Source organism: Mirounga leonina, unplaced genomic scaffold, assembly GCF_011800145.1.
Source record: "Mirounga leonina isolate KUSES-001 unplaced genomic scaffold, KU_Mleo_1.0 Mir_175, whole genome shotgun sequence".
NCBI lineage: Eukaryota > Metazoa > Chordata > Mammalia > Carnivora > Phocidae > Mirounga > Mirounga leonina.
Genome location: NW_023270453.1, coordinates 6788471 through 6813215, shown reverse-complemented (window position 1 = coordinate 6813215; position 24745 = coordinate 6788471). Strand labels below are relative to the sequence as shown.

The following is a 24745-nucleotide window of genomic DNA, read 5'->3' as shown; positions in this document are numbered from 1 at the left end:
CGCTCAGTAAACGGAAACAGAAAATTACTACACCGCATCATTCATCTTTGCACTTCAAGAGGACTTAGTACAATGCCTAATGGTAGCTATACTGGGTCCTGTGGTAAAACAGGTAAAGCGCAGTTCACATCAGTGATCACAAGGAGGTAAAAAGCTGGAAGAAATTTTAGGGGCAACAAGGGAGTAAGAGAAGCAGGAGTCAAAACACAAAAGACATCAAGGCTGGACCATGAATAATGAGCAGGATTTTGGTCACATTCTGGGCAGAGGGTGACATATATAAAAACACAGAGAAATAAAATCACAAACTTGCTAACACTATCATACATTATATACATTAAGACCTTTTGCTCTATTCTGCTAGCCAGTGTATCTACTGCAATTATTTCCATCAATTATAGACAGACACCTAGAGATGTCAACCTATCAACACCGATTCTAATTAAAACTCATGACAGAACACCTACTGTAGGCCTTTTTATCAATGATATTTTACCTTGTTTGGATAATTATATGACTACTGTCACAAAAAAATATTAGAAACAAATTGAAAGGGAAAGAGGGATGGCCTTCAGTCAGCAGGCTGACATGACTGACATGATTAACAAGCAAAATCCTAAAAATAAAAACCAGACACAGAAACGGCTGCCTAAGGGCATTCAGAGTAGTATGAAAGAGAAGGTAAGAGCAATTTGTCACTTTAAGGAGGCAAGAATATTTATAATATATTTTGAAACATCTCTGATAAAAACAGTTAAAAATAAAATTTATGACGGCTCAAATCCTTGGCATAACCCTACAGATAGCTGATGAGGGTTAGCTCCAAAGTGTGCTAAGAGTTAGCAGTCTGTGGTTAAAAATTCACAGTTTTTCAATAATTTAAATAAATGAAAATTGTTAATTTATGTAGACTTCTACCCAAACTTTCCAAGTCGTTCAAATACCAGATGCTATTCTTACGTTAGAGGATAGGTGTTAGAAGCACACATGACAAGTTATGACTTTAACTATAAAAATAAATACTTTAGGTCTCAAATCCATTTCCTTTCTATAGTAGAGAAGGCATGACATTGAAACATAAGCACAGACTCACAAATCTACTTAAGATAAATGGATGGGGTGACTAACTACATTAATATAGCAAACTGCAACATTCTACATGTTACAGAATGCCCACCTGTGAATTTAACCTGCCTTCCACGTTCCACGACTTTGACCCAACAAGGAAAGACACACAGAGCCTGAATTTTCTTTATAACAAAGTCTCTAAAGCATTGTTTCACTTTTTCTTAAAATTGTGTTTATGACATGTAGAGAAATGTATTAATGGTCAAGTAGGGCTGTCCAGTTTTTAAACAGATAAAAAAAGAAACCTAACACTTAATCACAGTAGTCTTCCTAACGTTACATCCAAGGATGAACACACAAAAGGAGCTTGCCCTGGAGAAAAAATTCTAAACAGACTCCCAGTAACAGATACCACCATAAGAGTAGTCAGCTCATGCAGGAACAGTTACATGTTTTGTTCCTCCTTCGCATTCAGTTCAGTTTCTTTATATATTCTGAGTTTCAACAGTCATGTGTTTTCATCTTATGTGTTCTTACCTAAAAGGAAAACTGCTTTATCACAACAAAGGTCAAAGGTGATACTCTGCACACACACACAGTCCTTTTTATAACCATAAAAGAGAACAAAAAGAGATGTAAAACTCATCCCTCCAACTTCAAAAGACAATATGAAATGGATTACCAGGGAAATTAGTCACCGATCTTCCGAAGATGAAACTAGATGTTACATAGGTGAGTTCCAGCTATTTTTATATTGAACCAGCAGCTGTCATCCCACATTGAGATTGAAATGCACAATAAAAACAAAAACAACAAATTTATTTTGTCTACTTTATACACATATAATTCTAACAAAATCAAAAGTGTATTTTCAAACATAAAGCCCTCATCTTCAATTTGCTCTAAACATTAATTTCATAATTAGTTCCAATTCACGAGGGAATAATGAAAATGACCCAAATAATTTAATCTTAAAACCAAAATATAAAAAAAGGAAGACAAAAAATCAAAGGGAAAATTGATGGTTAGAGAGAAGAAAAAGGTAAGTAGACAACTGCCCAAATATTCTGTCAGGTGATATTTGGGCATTTAAAGTATATATGTTTCAGTATGAAAAGACCTGACTCCTAAAAGATTATTTAAAAATGTTACACAGACTATTTTAACAATAAGAGCTATTTTTTTTTTTAATTAAGGGAAATGATTCAAAAAAGATAAGTTTAAAAATATAGGTTCTGTATTCAAGCATCTACTACTCAAAATCATTTCTTTTACCTGTGCAGTAAGTTCTTAAGTTTTCAATTTATCAAAAGTACCATGGTACTTGAATTAAAAATAAAAGTAGCATGGTACGATGACTTTTAACATACTACCCATACCTATAAGGCACACTCTCTCACAATGCACCGATCTGAAAATTTTATTCTGTCATGGCTCAAATGACTTGCTTGGAGAATTCTCCACCCTACTTAATGGAAATTAAGTTTCCTTCTTTGAAGAAGTCCATTTTCACCCACATCCTCTTATTACACAGTTCTGTGGGACCCCTGCTGCTTGATGAATCTGAGTTCCTATGCGATCCCTGCAGTTAATATTGAGGAGCAATAGCACATAACCTATAAAAGTCCCACTTATACAGGATGGTTTCTATGTATGTTTTGCAACCACATCCTCTAAGATACATCAAAGAGTACAATATCATATTTGTTGTTTCCAAGATACAGAGGTTTAATAAGAAGAAAGATCACTTTGTCTAAGTCAGATGGAAGAGTAAGGATTTATAAAATGTGGCAGATAGTTAAATTTAAAAACTTAAAGGAGATAAAAAAGATGGTTATAATCTGAAGTTTTAGCTGCTCATAAAAAGTCAATTATTAAATTTACTTTTACCATTGATTTTCAAATAAGACTGAATTGTGAAAAATCTCTACCTACCCTACAAAATGTGTTGAATGATCTCCATGGGTCAGGAAGAGGGTTCCAATAAAATAAAAAAGTTATTTTTTTATTTTGGGCCACTGGACATCTCAAATATCTGGGTAACTTTATTAAGTAAACAGTTTGGCACTCAAATTTAAAATCACAAACTTTACACCTCTTTTAAAATAAACTATAAACTTATTTTACTGAATAGGAACAATTTTCTTACCCATCCTCAAACCATGAACAGAAATTTTAAATATGATAGAGTATATGTGACAATGCTTATTTATAAATACTCATCAAAGTTGTTTTTATTCACTAATCTGGAGAAAGAATCTGTATGTGTATTCAAGTTGATAAGGCAGAAGAGCAAAAGCGAGTTCTTCTGTTTTAGACTCCGTATAGATATTGAATACATTAACTGTTATTTCTTGATTTATAAGCTTAGAGATCTATTGAATTCTTACGATCAAAGACAACTTAGTATTCCTAAGTCCCCATCTCTCCCCCTTATTCACATACCAACATGGTTATATCACAGTTTTTGCTGAGAAAAATCTTCAGTGTTTTCTGGAATTCATTTGTTCAACAAAAATTTACTGAGCACCAACACTGTGTCTGGCACTGTTCTAGGCAGTGGAAAACAGCAGGAGATGAGACAAAAATCCTGCCTTCAGAGAAAGACAGATATATAAAACAAATATATGGTATGCACCTAAAACCAGAATATATTAAAAACTCTTAAAATTCAATAACAGAAAAACCAACAACCCAATTCAAAAATAGGCAAAGGACTTGAATAAACATTTCTCCAAAGAATATATACAAATGGCCAAAAAGTATATTAAATAAATGATGAACATCATTAGTCACTAATTAGGGAAATGCAAATCAAAATTACAATGACCACTTAACACTCACTAGGATGGTTATAATAATAATAAAAAGGAAAGAGGAAAATAACAAGTGTTGGAACCCTTGTATATTGCTGATGTGAATGTAAAATGGTGTAGCTGCTGTGGAAACAGTTTCCCAAAAAGCTAAACATAGAATTGTCATATGACCCAGCAATTCCAGTTCTAAATATTTACCAAAAAGAATTGAAAACAGGGACTCAAACAAGTGCTTGTAGAGAAACATTCGCATTATTCACGCTAGCCAAAGGTGGAAGCAGACCAAATGTCCACTGAGCAGATAACTGAATTGTGTTCTGTGCATACACCAGAGTATCGTTCAGCCACAAAAGGGACTGAAGTAGTGATAATAACGTGCTGCAAAGAGGACGGACCTCAAAAACATTACACTCAATGGAAGAATCCCCAACAAAAGGTCACATGTTGTAGGATTCCTTTTATAGGAAATATCCACGATAGGTAAATTCATAGAGATTGAAAGCAAATTGGTGGTTACTGGGGTTCTGGAGAGAAGGAATGCTTAATGGATATGGGGTTTTACTTTGGAGTGATGGAAATGTTTTGGAACTAGTTACAGGTGGTGGTCGCACAACACCCTGAATGTACTGAATGCCACTAAATTGTTCACTTGAAAATGGTTAATTTTGTTATGTGAATTTCACCTCAATTAAAATATACCTATATCTGTGAGAATGTTAATGAAAAGGTGGGGGGAGTAAGGGGTTGACCTCTTAGAAAAGGTAACCAGGGAAGGTTTACTAAGGAGGTGACTTTTGAATACGGACCTGAAGGAAGAAAAGAATCCTGTATATAGACACCTGAGGCAGGACCATTTTAGGCGAAGGGAACAGCACGTGCAAAGGGCTTGCATCATTCCTGACTTAGAGGAAAGATCAGCGTGGCCAAGCAAGACGGGAAGGGGAGTAGTAGGAAATGTGATTAGAAAGGCAATCAGATGAGGTGAGGTAGGGCCTACTAAGTTATTCTAAGGACTTTGGCTTTTATGCTTAATGAAGGGGAACCAATGTAGGGTTTCGAGCATAAGAGTAACATGAAGTGACTTACATTTTAACAGGGCCATTTTAGTTGCTGAATTGAGAAGATACTATAGCTCCTCGAAGGGCAACAGCATAGTCCTCAGTTAGGAAGCTACTGCCAACGATCTAGGGGAGAGATTTCTCCAATTTGTCTTTCAATTCTTTCAGTAACTTTTCAGTTTCTAGTTTGTCTGTCAAATGTTCTTTCCTCATAGCCTCCAGAATTTCATGGATATAATAACTTCTCTTACAGTTTTTGGTTTTTTGAAGTTTTCTTCTGAGCCCTATACTGTCCTATACTATCTCCATTCTTTCTTTTTTTTTTTTAATTTATTTTATTGAGTTCCTTTCCCCCTATTGCTTTAAGTTTTTTTATTATGTTATATTACCATACATTACATCATTAGTTTTTGATGTAGTGTTCCATGATTCATTGTTCACCCAGTGCTCCATGCAGTACGTGCCCTCTTTAATACCCATCACCAGGCTAACCCATCCACGTACTCCCCCTATTGCTTTGATTTCTGTTTTTCATGTAAGCATTCCAAGCATTGCCCATGTGGGTGGGGCTTGTAAACCGCACTGTGGGGTTATGTGGCTGGGCCATTTTGTTGAGATACCCCAAACTACAGTGTCTCAGTCTTTACTCTTGACTGGGTCAACGAGCCCAATGAAAAATTGCTTTAATCATGAGTGGGTACATTCAACAAGAGCAAAGCTGCTGAGCTCTTTCTGAGACTCTACGATTAATCATTAAAAACACTCATCTCATTAGCTTTCTCTAACTCTCATCTATCCAATCCAATCTGTCACCAAGTCCTGTCAGTTTACCACAGGAATGGATCTCTCAAATTTATGTACTTCCATTAATGTCTACCATCATTACCCTGGCCAAACCACATCCCCTGCTTACCTAGAATACTACAAAAGTCTTCTTTACCCACTCCCTAGGTTATCCTTCAGGATGTCTGTTTTCCACAATCAGCCATAGTCATCTCCAAAATGCAAATTTAATCCTGTTTCTTTCCTTCCTATTTCCCCCAAAACTATTCCCACAACCGATTTTTGCTGTCATTACTCTTTGAACAGAGTCTTTCTAGTCAAAGACCTGTTTTTGCTTCTGTACCCTCATCTTACACCTTGCCCCTCGAATCCTCAGTGCTCCCGCTCTTCTCTTCCAGTTTGTTCCCACCATAGTCCTTGGCTCCTATTTCTTGTCTAGGGAAGGCTTTTTTCCCTCTTCCCATAATTTCATCTTACTAATGCCTTGATGCTCATTATAGACATCAGTTCTTCAAGGAAACATTCCTAATCTTCCAAAACTAAGATACATTCTTAAGAGTTTTATAGACCTGTACTTTGTCAGCCCTCATCATAGTTATAATTTTATAGCTTTATAAGTGATTCTTTGATGAATGCCTCCCCCATTAGAATGTATACCTCCTTAAGAACAGAAGCACATCTATTTTTGCTCACCACTGTCTTCACAGCACCTGGCATAATGCCAGGCACATACTATACGCCCAGTAAATTTCTGACAAATGAATATACACACGAATGAGGACAGTTGCAACTACCATCACCTCCGGTGTGTCACATCAAGAATTGCACTGCTTTCCAAAAGCATTTTAAAATGTTAAATTACAGAACGCTTTGAAAATTGTGACCTTTAAACATGCTTTTTTACTTAATCATAATCAGCACAAAGAGATCATCACATGAAATACATATCCATACAAACATATCAGTTTTACAGAAAAAGACCTCAGCATTTACATTATGCTCCTGTTTGTTGCAGGCCATGGAACATAAAGTGAGAGAATCCCCCAAAAGAAATAAACCCAAACTCAAAAATAAATAAGAAAAACAAACCTCTAGACTACTTTTTGAGTAACAAAAACAAGGCCAAAATTACTTGGTCAAATATAGAAATATCAAAGAATGATCAAATAATAGGTCTTATAATGTAAAGAACAGCACAATTTACGTATTTTCTATCTGACGAAGACTACATAAATACCACTTTATTTAAAAAAATTTTAAACTGGACCTAATAAATGTTATGAAGCATTACTGATCTCATTCACTACTTATGTGATCTCCCAGCTTTTATCTCAAAGGGAAAAATTCTTTATTTGCAACTCTTTTTAAAGAACCATGTTCAAACAGTCTAAAATCAGTTGTTTTAAAATACACTGAAGAGGAAGTACTCATGCTTTTAAGAAGCTTCAGAATGAGTCATGAAAAAATATTTTTAGAAGATATAAATATCACTGGAACCCAAGTACGGAAAATTTATGCACAGGCTTTATTCATTGAACTAATGAATCCCTACACTATGTGCCAGACTATGTACCAGATCCAGAGATACAAAGGTAAGTACCAAAACAATTAGTATAAAGTCAAGACTTCTAAAAGAGAAAAAAGGTACTTGATATATGTGATTCTTATTATATAGTTGAAGACCCTAAATAGTTGAAGACCCTAAAATCTTACCATAAAATTCTTTCTAATCACTTTCTGCGTTTGTGCATTTTCCAATCAGGATTATCGGTAGCTCCAGGGATGCAAGTAAATGGAGATTTGAAAATGTTGTCTGACTTAGGAGGCGTACACGGAGCTTGTTCTGTGAGACAGGGGTTTTTCTCTCTATGCACGTCACATCTCTCATTCAACGTTTTGTTGCACGTGGTTGAGGTCTGTGATTAAGATGAGTGAGAGGGTCCCTGCCCTACACAAGGCTCTCTGGACACACAAAAAAAGGTATGGGAAGTAGGAACTATGCACTGTGTGATAAATGCAATTGCACAACAGATCAAATGCTATGGAAACAACGAAGAACACCAAGCAGGTGGGTAGAAAGTGTATGTTTCATAGAAAAGAAGGTATCTATCAAAAGACCTAACAGATGCTAAAATACAAAATGCCTGGGTATGTGTACAGCTCAGTTGACACTGTTCCTTCCATTAACCTTCTGTAAAATCTCTTCTGATACTTAACAACAAATTCATTTCTTAAATATCAATCATAAAATTTAAGATTTAAAATATTTTCATCTCATTATGTTTTATATATGAAACTTATATTGTTTCATAGAATTTATTAGCTTTCCTGTGCTAAAAAAATGGGGCTGGAGATAAAAATAATAATTGGCTTGAAACTACATTTTTGCATGTAAATTGGAACTGATTTTCTTTTCTGGAAATTTAGAACACTTGACACAAAATTTAGTCACTGATGAAATCTTCCCTCTGGAATTCAAAGTTGTTTAGTTTTTATAGTTTACATTATGTTTTTAACTTCTTTTCTAAAACAGCAAAAGCTTTCAGACTAAATTTAACTTAGTACTTTTACTACTGTAGTTCTGTCGAAGTCTGTACTTTTTGAGTTATATTTTATAGCTTTTTATGTTTAAGGTAAGTACGTGTCTTGCTCTAAATCCACTCACTAGATTTTGGCAGCACATTAAAAGTAACCCAGTAATAAGTGAGGAAACAGATCCCCACAACTTAGCACGTCAGCTCACTCTTTGGTATAATTTATATGAGTCATACTTCTTTCAGACACTAGTAAAATTACACTAACAAGTACAATCTAAAAAAGCACATGGGGTAATCAGGAAAGTCCTCTAGACATAAGGAACCTCAAAATAAACAATTCTGTATTTTCTCCCTTTACTCCAACATCAGCAACTCCATGTTCAATAAATGCAGAATAATGACGATGGCAGTGAGGATGATGATGGCAACAGCCAAAATTTCCCGGGCACTTAACTCACATTAGGTAATGCTAAACATTTTATATTTAAACCTGACGACAAATCTAAGAGTGAGGTATTATCAGAAACCCTTATTTTAAAGACATGGGAAAAGAGGCTGAACAACATTTGGAAGTGGGAAGGCTAGGATTCAAACGAAGTCTGTCTCACTCCAAAGCTCTTAACCACTCCATGTGGAGAAAGAAATACTATCATTAAAGGATGAAATTTAGAAACAGGTTTGTTTTAAGAATTTGAAAATAAACATATTCAAATGCATTTAATCTATGTCAATACTGTAACCATATATATATCAAAACTGTAGAATTTATTACATCTTAAAAGAACACTCCTATACCACTGAACTATTAATAGATTTAAAAATATTTTCCTAGATGTTATAAAATTACTTTATATTATGTAAATTAGTCTTAACCTCTCTACAGAAGAGCACTCTAAAACTTTTAGTTATTTAACAGTGATTTCTGAAAAATATTGAAAACCAAAGCTCTAAAGTTATAAAAGATAAAGAAATTATAACTAAATCATGACAGAGTTTACTGAAATAATTGTAAAATAGAGCAGTGTAACAATATTTTCTTTACTATTAATTTTTTAGATTTTGGAACAATCCACTTGTTAGTAGGAATACACTGAATTTTGCACAAAGATCCAAACTAAATATGGACTTAGATTACTCGTTGCCTGATGTCATACTTAAAAAAAAAAAAAAAAAAAAAAAAGTCCTGCTATATAAGCATACCTTGGCAAAAAATACGGTGAGGTGAGTTTCACTGCCAACAATCCAAATAGGGAATTTTGGAGATTTCAAGTAAGAACCAACCTAGAACAAAGGTAGCAAAATAAACAAATGAAAATTTTATACTGCCTGCTGAATATTTGCCCACGAATATTAGAAGCATAACTGAAGTGTCCAATTCATACTTAAATGGAATAATGTATTGTGCCAGAATGCCTCACCCATAAAGGTCAAATGCTGAATGTAAAAATCAATGTTATAAAGACAGCCAGGGCTAAGCTTATATCATACCTTTACCTCAGAGTAACAATAATACAGATTTAACACAGCTGGAAAAACTTAGTTTAGCCCTAAGAATCATTCTCAGGTTTTACTAAAGTTGCTAAACAGAATGACCACTTCTAGATTTTCAGCTTTGTTCTCAAATCCTTAAACTACAAACTTGATGATAATTACTTTATCAGGAGAGCAATTATAAATTAACAAATGAATATACTTACGAATAAATAACGTAAAGGGAAAAAGCCTTAAGCACATCCTGTCTTCAAAGAACCAGGGCAATATGATAATCTCTCTAAAGCAAAATATATAGTCCAAAATATTTAAAAATATGAACGAATCCTGTCACTTGATTCTTCATGGTTGGAGGTAAGTTCTAAGTTCTACAATATGAAGTCTCCTTACAACGTACAAAAAGTTACACTTACAGCCTGTCTCATGGCTATATATTTAATCTATAAAAACCACAGTATCCAAAGTTTGAGAGTCTCATTTTTGTGTGTGACTGAGAAAGTTTAAAATCAAAACAAAAAAACAGACTTGGGAAATCCCATCATGTTCACATCAATCAATTCTATACTCTTATGAGGACAGAGAGTACAACTTAAAAACAACCTTACCAATCTAATTTGGTTTATTTTCTTTTCTCACACAGACTCCCTGGAATGGGGAAATGCCAAGTGGCTACCTGCAGCAAACAGGGCCATTCTTCCCTCATTAGTCAACAGCCCTGACAGGATCCCTGCTTTCAACCACCACGATGGCTCTTTGGAATTTATCTAATCATTAGGAAGTGGGAAATAGGTACTCTCTCGTATTCATGGACAGAAGCACCAGTATCTTTGTCCTATGATGGGAAGGATGAGTGGGATGTGATGGCAATGGTGAACTAGGAGAGCAGGAAGGATGATGGTTTGGGGAAAACAGAGAGTAAGAGCAAAGGACAAAGACAAAGGAAAAGCTCTGATCACAGGTTCAGAGTAGAAGGGATTTCAGAGGTGCTCAGCATAAGGCCTTCAATTTTACATCAGAAACAAATATACAGGATCAGTGCCTTGTCTGAATTCAAACAGGTAACTAGTACAGAGCGGGAATTAAAACTCAGGTTTTCTGACTCCTCATGTGGTAGCAGCCTCTTGTGGTGAAAAGTTTAGTGGTTCTTTAATTTCTCTTTTAGAAAATGTGTGTTTGTGTGTTATTTAATTAAGGTAGAAGTAAAATATGAGGATAATATATGGTAGGATCAAAAGGTAAATGAATGAACTCATTAAGTGTCTTATACTAATATAAATAAGTTAGAGTGCATAAATAGTGCAGCCCCTTTGGAAAAACAGTCTGACAGCTCCTCAGCAAGTTAAGCATGTAATTACTATATGACAAACAATTTCACTCCTGGGTATACATCCAAAAGAAATGAGAACATGTTCACAAAAAATTTATATACATGGATGTTCCTAGCAGTATTATTTATAGCAGCACAAAGCAGAAACAACCCAAATGTCCATCAGCTGATGAACAGATAAACAAAACTGATATATAATACAACAGAATATTTGGTCATAAACAGAACAAAGTACTAATACATGTTCAAACAAGAGCAAACACTGAAAACGTTAAGTGAAAAGAAGCCAGACACTAAAGGCTACAGATTATGATTCCATTTAGATGAAATGTCCAGAATAGGCAAAACCACAGAGAAATGAAGCTGCCAGAGGCTGGGGAGGAGTGGGGAAGTGACTGCTAATGGGTTTAGAGGATCTTGTGAGAGTTAAGAAAAACATTCTGAAATTAGGTAAGTGGTGATGGTTGCACAACCTTGTGAAAAACCACTGAACCGCACACTTTAAAATGGTGAGTTTTATAGTATGTGAGTTATCTATTAAAAAAAGGGCACAGAAGGGCGCCTGAGTGGCTCAGGTGGTTAAGTGTCTGCCTTCAGCTCGGGTCATGATCCCAGTGTCCTGGGATCAAGCCCCGTGTTGGGCTCCCTGCTCAGTGGGGAGTCTGCTTCTCCCTCTACCTTTGCCCCTCCCCCCCCCACCCTAGCACTCTCTTCTCTCTCTCCCTGAAATAAAATCTTAACAAAAAGGGGGGGGGGGGCAGTCAAAAGCACTCATTCACCTTCTTCATTCATTTTGTGTGTGTAGACTTGCATTTGTGTTAATGAACACATATAGTCAAAATGATATGAAAATGTTGATTTCTAAAGAGCAATTTGCTATAATATTAAAAAACGGGAAATGTTCAGGTTCATAAAACTAATAACACAGTGATTTCCTTAATGTTATTCTCTAAATGTTCGGTGAAAAGTAAATGTCTACAGGTTTTCAGAGGGACATCTACAGTTACGTACAGATGAACACACCAGTGTAACACAGTTTTTCCAAAAAAGCTGTATCACACCACCCCAACCACTTCCCTTCCAGGTCTCCCACACTCCGGGCCACTCTGTATTGCCCTAAGTGCCCTGGAGCCAGGTGTCAGACAAGCAGATTCACCCCTGAACCTTAGAACTCACTGAAACTATCTAATCCACAGGGAGCCCATGAAACCTACCTAACTCCATCCCAACATCCATACCAAAGCCGCCCCCTATGGTCGCACCTCACCATTGCCCTGTCCACAGGTATAATCCCCTCGGTGGCCCTGTCTGGTAGCCCTCCCTTGTTTGGAAGTGAAAGTAACGGAGAGTTCTGCCTTTCATCTATCTGAGTACCACTGTGTTGTGTCCGGCCATTAAAAGAATCTTTAAATCTTATAAACTACCAGTTACTGCTAGAACTCTAGAGCAATATGTAATAGGAGAATACACAGCCACTACTGTTTTCCCACTAACATCTAAGGAGGAAAACAGGCATTCCCCTGTTCTACCTAACAGCTAAAGAAAAGCAAAAACATGATTTAGAAAAGCTTACAATTCTGGTGAAATCGGCCATTTATTCATTCATTCAACAAATGTTTACTGAACACTGTATATGTACCCAGAAAGACAACGTCACTGGCTTCAGAGAGTCTATAATCCACTGGGGATGACAATAAAAAAGCAAATTCAAGATTAAAAAAATAAGTAAACAGAAAAGATCATTACAGAGTGATTATTCTTAGGACATTGTGAAAAAGAGTCACTGAAGGAATGGCTGAGGAAAAGGTCTCTGAGGCACCACTTTAAGTAGGACCTGAAAGGGAGAGGGAGCTGTCCATTTACAAGCTGGAGTATTCCAGGCAGACATGACAGCAACTATGAATGAAGTTATCAGGCAGGAAAGGGCTTGGGTGTGTTTGAGAGTCTGGCAGGAAACCAGCAGGGCTAGAGCACAGCAGTGGAGAGGGCAAAGCAACTGAAGAGGGACAGACAGGACCTAGATCAGGGCGTTACAGGCCAGACGATGAAGATTTCACAGTGTATCATCTCCACACCCGATCCTCCTGCAAAACACACACACGCTTTATAAAAAACAGCTTTATTCAAATATCTTTGACATATGAACACTGTGTATATTAAAAGTGTGCAACTTAATGTTTTTGTATATGTATACACTGTGAAAAGATCACCACAATCAAGTTAATTAACATAGTCTTCACTTCTATGTAGTTATCATTTGTACGTGTGTGCACGTGCACCCAGGCATGCACACACACTTTTAGGATCGATGAATGTTTGTGTGTGTTTCTTGGGAGAATGGGATGCAGCCTGATGCTCTGGTTGCCACGCTACTTCAGAATAGCTTTAGCTTGTAAATTAAAGTCACCAAAAATAAAAGAGTTACTACTGTGATACAATACGATCCCTACTAACGGATAAGGGCAGGATGAAACCTATTTGATTATCATACCCATATCACTCCTTTCCAAGCGTTGTCAGGAAAGAGGAATACTTCCAGTTAAAAGACAGACAGACAGACAGAAAGAGGGCAAGACACCGTTATTTTACTAAATCACCATCACCTGAACCACTGCTAGGGACCCACCATTCTAAAATGGAAAAGAAAATTAGATCTACTTCTTCCTTCCTCCAAAATCAGGCCATCTCATTAAGTGTAATGATTTGAACCCCGTTTAAAACTATTTGGAACATCCAATAGTTATTTCAGATGATGCAGGAAAACAATGAAATATTTATCAATAAATGAGAAGTTCATGGCAGTTCCTAACCTTAGCCCATGTGCTAAAGAATTTAATGCTGTGAAATGCTTGGAATTTGCTTTTTTTAAGTGTGAAATCATTTTTCAGATGGAAAAGACAAAAGTTCAAACTTCAGGCATCTAGCAAATTCTTTTTCTTTGCCTGGTAAGTATTACCAGTTGTTTCCGTGAAGTATACTATTATGAGGAAGAAACAATACATCCTCTTCCCCTGGTTTACCAAAAAATATATTTTCAATAATGGTGTGTCTATTTTTATGAACTGTTTTTTACTGGGCTCTGCCCTCTACCCTCAGAAAGGAATAAACCTCACAAAGAGGAAACTTGGCATGATCAGCCAACTTAATTCTACCCTTAATATGCCTGTCAGTTTAGGAAAGGAGATCAGGAAAGAACTGAGAAGTACATAGTAAAAGCAGTAAGCTACATGTCATCATAGGAGAAAATACTGTCCGCAACAGTGGAGGTGTGAATAAAAACATTGAAAAATACTGTAAAAATCAACTTACCTTACAGTATCTTAAAGCTTCCATTAATGTTAAGAATCCTACAGCAGCTTGTTCATGTATACCAAGAAGTTCTACAAAAAAAAGTTTGTACTGCATTAACATACATAAATCTGAAAACTACTTAATATAAATATAGATGTATACATATATACATTTTACACCAAAATTTTTACTTTTCCCCAAAAGTATACTTTAAAAATTTAAAATGATATAATTATCCCAAAAGTATAATTTCCCCAAAAGTATACTTTAAAAATTTAAAATGATATAATTATCATTATATTACTACTTATTACAAAATACCATTAGATCATGTTTGTGGTGGGTGATGTGATGCTTCAGATGTACATTAAATGTATTTATATTTATAAAACCTTATATTCAACTTTAACTTTTAAAATGAAGACACTGTCCCCTCTGAAACCCAAGGAATTACTGACAAAAATAAAGAAGAGATACTTAATAATATCCAGGCAAAACAGCCAACTTGAATGAGTTTGACTTAAACAAATAAATATGCTAATCTTTATTTGTAAAATTTATCACTGTATAGCAGTGAACCTACTTGCACAGTACTTAAAACACGGGTATTTGATACCATCCATTTCTCCTATAAACAAATACAGTGTGCTTAAGATTTGGGAAATAAAGACAAATGGAACAAGGTGTCTGCCTTACAAAGACTAAGTTTATCAAGACAAGAAAAGAATGTGTCTTTTTTCTGTTTACATATACGTATACACTGTGTGTGTGTATATATATATATTAAAAGATTTAATTATTTATTTGAGATAGAGCAAGAGTGAGCAGGCCTGAGAGAGGGTAGGGGCAGAGGGACAGGGAGAGGATCTCAAGCAGGCTGCATGCTGATCACACAGTCCGATGAGGGGTGGGGTGGGGGTACCTGGGCTGAGTCCATGACCCTGAGATCACAACCTGAGCCGAAACCAAGAGACCGACCCTTAACCAACTGAGCTACCCAGGTGCCCCATATACACTTTATCTTGTGATAAAAGAACATCTGCTTACTATATTAGGGAAGGTGTATATTGGAATTTGTTTTTTTAAGTGTGAAATCATTTTTCAGATGGAAAAGACAGAAGTTAAAACTTTTGTGAGGGGGGCCTGGGTGGCTCAGTAGGTTGAGTGTCCAACTCTTAATTTCGGCTCAGGTCATGATCTCATAGGTTGAGGGACTGAGCCCCACATGGGGCTCTGCACTCACGGGGGAGTCTGCTTGAGGATTCTCTCTCTCCCCTCCCTGTCCCCTCCAGCTCTCTCTCAAATGAATAAGTAAATCTATTTTTAATAACGATTTTATTTACTTGAGAGAGAGCAAGAGTGAGAGAGATCACAGAGGGAGATGGAGAAGCAGGCTTCCCGCTGAGCAGAGAGCCCCATGTGGGGCTTGATCCCAAAACCCTGGGATCAAGACCTGAGCCGAAGGCAGATGCATAACCCACTGAGCTACCCAGGCATCCCTAAATAAATCTTTAAAAAAGAAAAAAACAAATGGGACAACATTTGAGTTGAATCTTTAAGCATATGTAGGACTTTGCAGGTCACCAAGAAGAGAATATGAAGAAAATTCAAGGCGGAGGAAATAACAAAGTATGAAAAGTTATGTATTTAATGTTTGAATATGTCAAACCTTTCTTTAAAGGTTTCTAGCCTGGGGAACCTGATAAATGGTGATTAACTAAAAGAAAGTTAAGTAAAGGAAAGTAAGTCCTGAAGTGGTATGGAGAGAGAACACGACTTTGGTTTTAGACAAGCTGGGATGGAGAAAACTTCAGGACTTCTAGCTAGAGATGGATTCACAACTGGAAGTAAGGCTCAGGAACACAGAAGAGAGGTCAGGGTTGGATACAGAGCTTTGGGAATCAGCAGAGAGATGAGAATTGAGGTCATGCATGTGGATAATAAAGAACAAAGCTCAGAAAATGAAGAATAGATTATTCCACAACAGAGATGTAATTATAATGATAATCAAATCTTTTATAGACTAGCTTTCAGCTAACGTAATTAAATGGAAATGTAATAGTAATTTGGGTCCATATATATTTCTAAAAAGCATTTTTTTTCTGGTTAAAAATTATGCCCATTGTAAATACAATGTATTTATAACTTTGTTTCCTTTTTACCATCTGGTCATGTTTTGTCCATTTTTCTATTAAGATATTGTATTTTTCTAATTAATGTAATATCATCAACTCTTGGTCATACTATGTATCCTTAAATAACAACATTCAGACAGTATAAGCTAAGAACTGGTTGTTGAACCTTTTGGATTTGCAAGTCCAAAATTAACAATGTGTATGTAATAATATATATAGTTTGTATTTTTTCACTAGCTTCTTACAGGTACTTGGGAGGTATAACAATAGTTCTCAAATTGTGTTTTAGGATTCTTAGGGGTCCACAAGACCCTTTTAGAGACTACATGAAATCAAAATGCTTTCTATTAGAAAAACATTAATTGCTTTTTTCTCTTAAGCTTTCATGAGTGTAGAGTGAAGTTTTCCAGAGGCCAAATGATATGTTTGTTCTACCTCAAAAGATTGAATCTATAAACAGATATGTCCACTAATAACCTTAACCTAGACACTGAAGGGGTTTACAAACAATGTCACTCTTCTTACTAATTTTCTTCTCATTTTAGAAAAGTTACTTATTATAAATATTTATATTAACAAGTAATGGGTATATTACTGTTATTTTAAAATGAGTTAATACATCTTTTTAAATTTCTCAGTCTTAATTTTTAAGAAGAAAAATACTGCACATTATTTGGTTATAACTCATAGAAGCAAAAGCTCTTTGGGATTTTGAATCATTTGTTTTTTAAATTTTTTTAGAGAAAGACAGCCTGGGGGGGAAGGGCAGAAAGAGAGAGAGAATCTTACGGAAGTTCCATGCCCAGTGTGGAACCTGATGGGGCTTGATCTCATGACCCTGAAATCATGACCTAAGCCAAAATCAAGTCAGATGCTTAACCGACTGAGCCATCCAGGTGCCCCAAGATCTTCTATCATTTTTAAAAGTGTCAAGAGCAAAATAAATAAATAAATAAATAAATAAAACAAAACAAACACAAACCCACGAAAAAAACCCCACAAAAAACCAAAACCCAAAACAAAACAAAAACAAGTGTCAAGGGCATGAAACCAAACAACATGTGAATCACTGGATTATTGCATTCAAAGGAAAAAAAAGGGAGTGCGGGTGAGCAACCCTAATAGGTAAAAATGGTACTCCATTACCTTACTAATTTTTCCTTCCTCTTCCTTCTGAGGTTTAAGCACTAAATGTTTTCAAGTTCAAAGAATACATATGTTGAGAAACATTTCCACACTTTAATTTCTAAAATCAGATCACCACCTAGTGTTATGATTAGATACTACAATATCTATTTCCTCGGAATTTTAAACAAATACCTGAAACAGTATATTTATAATAATATCATGCTACCAACTCTAGCAAACTAGCTGTTCATAATTCTTGGGTAATGAATTATTCAGATTAGGTCAGTAAGCACATATTTAGGCATGTAGTTTAAATGGCAATACTTAAAAATTACTATTTCTTTAAACAAAATGAGTATATATTTAAAATTTTTATCTTTAGTAGCTAATGTGCGTCCTTAGGAGTATTTATTAGTTTACGAAGTTGTAAATGTAGTGAGGATATATCAATCTCACATAGTACAATTTACAGAACTTACTTATGTAAGACTTGTAAATTGACTTCAAGACTTATTAAGACATTTGCAGAACACCCTAATAATTGTGTCCTTATATTTCAGAATTTTCTAACTTTGCTTTCTTAGCCTTGCATTTAAGATTAATCATGTTGAGTCCCTATCAACCCTATCTGCTTCAGTCAGTGAGACCGTATATACATGCAAAGTTTTATATTCCTCAGTTTGCCTCTCTTTCTTCTTCTCTTCCACTTCAGCTGTCACTTCTCACTGCTGTCAGTGCATCTACGGAAGGCCCACTTGGCCTTTTAAATTTGATGCTGACTTGGAAACCAGATAACTGCACTGCATTTATTTAAGAAACATACCCTGAGTGCCAAGTATTGGGAGAAAAAAAACAAAAAAACAAACAGAAACAAAAAAACAATGCTGCATATTGCAGGAATACAAAGCTACCATGGGGACTACAAAGATGAAGCAAGACAAGATCCTTTTTGCAAACCATATATCTGATAAGGGGTTAACAACCAAAATACATAAGGAACTCTTAAAACTCAGCTGCAAAAACCCAAATAATCCAATTAAAAATTGGGCAAAGAACATCAAGAGACATTTCTTCAAAGAATACATATAAATGGCCAACAATTCATGAAAAGATGCTCAACATCACTAATCATAAGAGTTGCAAATTAAAACCCAACAGAGGTATCACCTCACACCTGTTAGGATGGCCATTATCAAAAAGAAAGTCAAAACAAATCATAAGTTGGGGCGCCTGGGTGGCTCAGTCGTTAAGCGTCTGCCTTCGGCTCAGGTCATGATCCCAGGGTCCTGGGATCGGAGCCCCGCCTCGGGCTCCCTGCTCGGCGGGAGGCCTGCTTCTCCCTCTCCCACTTCCCCTGTTTGTGTTCCCTCTCTCACTGTGCCTCTGTCAAATAAATAAATTAAAAAAAAAAAAAACAAAAAAAACAAATCATAAGTTGTTGGTGAGGATATGTAGAAATTAGAACCCTTGTACACTGTTGGTGGGAATGTAAAATGGTATAGCAACTATGGAAAACAGTATGGAGGTTCCTCAAAAAGTTAAAAATACATCTACTGTGACAGAGCCATTCCACCTCTGGGTATTCAATCCAAAAGAATTGAAATCAGAAACTCAAAGAGATATCTGCACTTTCATGTTCACTGCAGCAGTACTTACAGCAGCTAAGATGTTGAAACAACCTAAAAGTCCAGCAACGAATGGATGGATGTGGAAATTGTGGTATATACAGATGATGGAATATTACTCAGGCTTAAAAAAGAAGGAAATCCTATCATATGTGGCAACAGGAATGAACTTTCAGGATACTATGCTAAGTGAAATATACAAGTCAGAGAAGGAGAAATACCGCACGATTCCACTTAGATGAGGTATTCGAAATAGTCAAATTCAAAGAAGTAGAGCAGAATGATGGCTGCCAGGAAATAGGAGGAGGAGGAAATGGGGAGTTGTTATTCAACAAAGTTGCAGTCATGTAAGGTAAGTTCTAGATATCTACTGTACAACTTTGTGCTTAGGGTTAATTCTGTATCTTAACTTAAAAAATCATTATGAGGGTAGATCTCATGCTAAATGTTCTTACTACAATTAAAAAAATTCCCCCCCAATAGTAGGTATCAAAGTAGAATGTGTTAAGTGCCATGAAAACAAAATGCTCAGAGGTAAAGATACATCACTTTCGGCCATGAGAATCAGGAGGCTATCCATGGAGGGATGGCATATGAAGCAGGCAGTGAAGGACTGCATAGGCACAAATGGGAGGGATACAGGTCTTTGGCAAAAGGCATAGCATGAACAAAGAAATAAAAGCAAGTGGCATAATTTTTTTCAAGCATAGGTTTCTGATGGTTGGAAAATAAGCTAGAATGAAATTATACAGGGTCCTTGAGTAAGTAAGGTAAAAAATCTGTAGTTAGAAAAATTAAAAAAGAATGGACTTATTTGCAAGAATGTTAGAACAGCTAAACTACAAAGCAGTAAGATACTGAGAAAGATTCGGCTATCTCACTGATATATAAATTGCATAAATATAAACAATCTGACCTATGAACCTATGATTCTATTTTTGAAAGTGAAAAGCTTTTCAAACCCATTTACTGGTTGTTATATTCCTAAGAAGTCAGGTTGCTACAGTGTTGACATATAGCTAGGGTTGCCCAATTTAGCAAATAAAAACACAAGACGCCCAGTTAAATTTAAACTTCTGATAAAAAAACAAGTAATTTTTTTAGTAAAACTATATTCCAAATGTTGAATGGCACATACTTATACTAAAAATGATTTATCTGCAAATAAATTTAGCTTGGAGTCCTGTATTTTATCTGGCAACTTAGCTCCAGCTAATTAACTTTTATAGTAATAAAATATAGAGAAAATAAGCACTTCTGCCCCCTTCTCAAATTTTGATAAACCAAACACTTCAAATTTGTATACCAACTAGCCACTTAATTGCAATTCATATTACTTAAAATCAAAATGATCTTAATTTTCGGTTTAGATTCCCTTAGTATCCTAAGTTCATCAACGTTCAATGAACTATTTAATTGTAGCCTGGATGGACTGTGATAATGATTTCTATTAAAAGGAAAAAGAAAGCAAGCTCTGGGTTTCTGATTGATAAGAGCTGACTCTCTCAATCCCATAAAATGAAGAAAACATTCAAATAATCAAATAAACATAAACAATAAATGTACAATACATACAATAACACAGCGCACAAATACAACAGAATGCCTTAAAGGTAGGAAAGAGACCATCGAAAAACCGATCTATAGGCAAACAAAGCAAAGAAAATCTCTGTTCAAAAGACATGCATTAGTACAAAATAAAGACAGATGGCAGGTAGACTGGGGCCAAACCACAAAAGGCTTTGAGAGCCTTCGTAAAGAGTCGAAGTGCAGGGGGAAGCCAGTCACTGAATGGTTTTAAGTGAGAAACTGTCATGATCTGACTTAGTTTTTAAAATATCCCACTAGCCACTGTGACAGACTAGAGTGTGGGCAAAAATGAAATTAAGTGATGAGTTCTACTGCAGGTTTATGTGTACTCTATCGTAGAAGCAAAAGATAGTTTAACAGTTGAGGTAGAATAAAGTACATGGATTCGGGAACTATAGAACCTATATGATCAACACTATATACTTTCATTAAAAGGTACAAAAAAGCCCAATCTAAATGGGAAGACTTACTACTGTAAAGATGGCACTTCTTTAAAATAATCTACAAATTTAACATAACTCATTCGAATTCTCACGAATTTCTTAAAACTGCAACTTAAAAAGCTGAAAGAAGTTCAATTGGACTAAAAAATGTAAAAATGGCTATAATAATTTTACATTATTATATTTTTATTATAATAATAGTAGGAAATGTGCTGACAAATATCAAAGAACATAAAACTAGGCAATAAGGTAGTTTTGGCAAAGAACTCACAAATAGATTAGTGGAATAGAAGAGTACAAAGAGTGTTTCATAAATATGGGAAAATCTGTTATTTGATCAAGTAGGTGTGTCAGGTGGAGAAACGACAAGTTAGGATATCAGGCAATTCTTTGGGAAAAAGTAAAAAAGTAGATCTCTATACCATACCACTCACAAATAAATAATCCAAATGGATTTAAGAATTAAACATTAAAAAAAAGGCCTACAAAATCATTTGAAGAGAATACTAGGAAATATTAGTTTAATATTGTGGTGGGAGAAATACAAAACTGATTCAAGAAAAAAATTAAAACAGAAGCCATAACAGAAAAGATGAAATGATTTATCTTTATAAAAATGAAAAACTTGGGTATGATAAAAGATACCATTAACAAAGTTAAGGGACAGAAAAGGCTGAGGGAAAATATTTGCAACATATTTTTAAAACAAAAAGAAAGAATTTATAAAGAGTTCCTAGCAATTGCGAGTAAGACAATAACCTTTCCCTTCAAAATGCCAAAAGCTAGAAAGAAGCAATTCCCAGAAGAGGAAATACTAAAAGCTGACAAACACACAAAAAAGATGATCAAGCACAGGCTCATGAGGAATCAGAAATGTGAATTATCAGTAAGATGACATAATAAAGATGCATGGTTCTGAGTATTGGCCAGGATACAGAAAAACAGGAAGCCCCCTACATCGTTAAAAGCCAAGTTGATACATTAGCAGTTGGTAAAGCAGACTTTAGAAGGTAATCTGGCTTTATCTATCAGTTTTACAAATGTTCTTCAAAGATTAAATATATGAGTTAGCATATGACCCAGGATTTTCATTCATAGATACCAAAGAAAAATTAAAACATATATCCTCACAAAAGCTTACATAAATATTCCTAACTAACCACATTATTCAGGACAGCCAAGTGGAAACAAGCTGAATGCCCATCAATTGACTAATGAATACATAAAATATGGTCTCTCTACACAATGGAATGTTATTCACCAATAAAAAGGAGTACAGTGCTGGTATTATGCTAAAACATGGATGAACCTTGAAAACACTCCAAGTAAAAGAAGCCAGTCACAGGAGACCAGATATTATATGATTCTATTTACAGAACTACTTATAGAACTACCTATAGAACTATTTATAAGAAATCCCCAGTTTTGGCAAATCTATGGAGACAGAAAACATTAATTGTTGCTAGGAGCTGAGGGGCAGGCGATTATGAGGAGTGGTTGCAAATGGGCACAAAAAAATGTTCTAATATTGATCTGGTGATGATTACACAACTCTAAGACTATATTAAAAACCACAGAATTGAAATACATACATACATACCATGGAATTTACATTTTAAATAGTATCACGTGTGGTATGTGAATTCTATCTTGATAAAGCTATTAGTAACAAAAATTAACATGCCTAAATTTTTATCACATTCTACTTTTAGAAATCTATCCTATAGGAATATTTGAGTATGTAAAAATTTATATATAAAAATGTTCTCTGCAGTTTTTGTTTAGAACAGTCAAAAATGGTAACAATATACATGTACACCATAAGCAAACTAAAGGCAAAAGACAAACTAGGAAAAATATGTTGATTGTACGTTATATTATATATATATATATATATATATATATATATATATATATATATAAAAATATATGACAGATCAAGCATTGATACCCTTAATAGTTAAAGGCAAGAAAAATGCCCTATTTCCTTCTTGGACTTTCCTAGATATATATAATATTCATTTTCTCTCCAACTGCCAGATAGATGCTTACTGCCAGGAAAAAGCCTAACTATAAGCTTTACCGGTTGGATCCACTCTAAATCACTCTATGTAAACTCATCTCTACCTCTTACTGCTGACTGCACTTTTAAGAATCTCTCCCATGATCCATTTTTTCACTCCTTCTTAAAGCAGTGGACTCAAACTCTTTCTCTCCTTTTATGCCTCCAACTTTACCTCTGTCCATTCATTCTCAGAAGACTTCAAAGTTCTCCCTATTTTAATCTTTCACACTTCAAATGTCTTTTTCTTTTCTCAGCACATTCTTTCTTCGTATTTTAGAAGAACTGTGCATCTTTCCAAGGTTACTGTTACTCCTGACCCCATTTACTTTGATTAAAAGTGGCTCCCTTCCCTTGGCCAACAAACAATTTTATTTTTATTTTTTATTATGTTATGTTAATCACCATACATTACATCCTTAGTTTTTGATGTAGTGTTCCATGATTCATTATTTGCGTATAACACCCAGTGCTCCATGCAGAACATGCCCTCTTTAATACCCATCACCAGGCTAACCCATCCTCCCACCCGCCCCCCCAGAACCCTCAGTTTGTTTTTCAGAGTCCATCGTCTCTCATGGTTTGTGTCCACCTCCGATTTCCCCCCTCATTCTTCCCCTCCTTTTTTTTTTTTTAACATATTATTTGTTTCAGAGGTACAGATCTGTGATTCAACAGTCTTGCACAATTCACAGTGCTCACCATTGCACATACCCTCCCCAATGTCGATCACCCAGCCACCCCATCCCTCCCACTCCCCACCACTCAAGCAACCCCCAGTTTGTTTCCTGAGATTAAGAATTCCTCATATCAGTGAGGTCATATGATGTCTTTCTCTGATTGACTTATTTCGCTCAGCGTAACCCTCCAGTTCCATCCACATCGTTGCAAATGGCAAGATCTCATTCCTTTTGATGGCTGCATAATATTCCATTGTATATATATATACCACATCTTCTTTATCCATTCATCTGTCGATGGACATCTTGGCTCTTTCCACAGTTTGGCTATTGTGGACATTGCTGCTATAAACATCGGGCCAACAAACAATTTAAGTGATTTCTATACCTTAAAACAAAAACTACATTCACCATCTCTTCACCTGGGCAATCAATTCCACTTTCCCTCTTTCACCAGTAAAATTTCCTTGCTTACATGGCTGAAATATTTACTCCCTATGATCTGGTTTCTACCTCAGTTGTTCTTGTAACGCGAAGACCTTGTGAACTGCTAAATTCATAGCCTATTCTTAGTCCTCATTCTCCTTGAATGAGAAATACAGCATGGCTCATTCACTGACTCTGTTTCATGGACAAGAATCTTTGGATTAAATTCTCAAAATCAGTAAATCTCTCCATAAATGAGGCAACTAACTACCTCTCACGGTATGA

General features: G+C 35.5%; 1 protein-coding gene and 2 long non-coding RNA genes across 5 annotated transcripts in view; 1 reads left to right on the top strand and 2 right to left on the bottom strand.

The window, feature by feature from the left end:
- Positions 1–24745, bottom strand: part of MINDY3 (MINDY lysine 48 deubiquitinase 3) — an 85996-nt gene that overhangs the window by 31521 nt on the left and 29730 nt on the right. For all 3 annotated transcript variants that reach the window (XM_035021562.1, XM_035021564.1, XM_035021563.1), the window contains 2 exons: positions 14390–14460; positions 9463–9543 (listed from right to left, as the gene is read on the bottom strand). In XM_035021562.1, coding sequence (XP_034877453.1) covers positions 9463–9543; positions 14390–14460 — 152 coding nt within the window. The remainder of the gene's footprint in view (positions 1–9462; positions 9544–14389; positions 14461–24745) is intronic.
- On the bottom strand, positions 1686–3734 carry LOC118021546. Its single transcript, XR_004682219.1, has 2 exons — positions 3514–3734; positions 1686–1834 (listed from the first exon to the last, which is right to left on the bottom strand). It is a non-coding gene; the product is annotated as an uncharacterized LOC118021546 (long non-coding RNA).
- On the top strand, positions 7258–8644 carry LOC118021547. Its single transcript, XR_004682220.1, has 3 exons — positions 7258–7317; positions 7488–7705; positions 8632–8644. It is a non-coding gene; the product is annotated as an uncharacterized LOC118021547 (long non-coding RNA).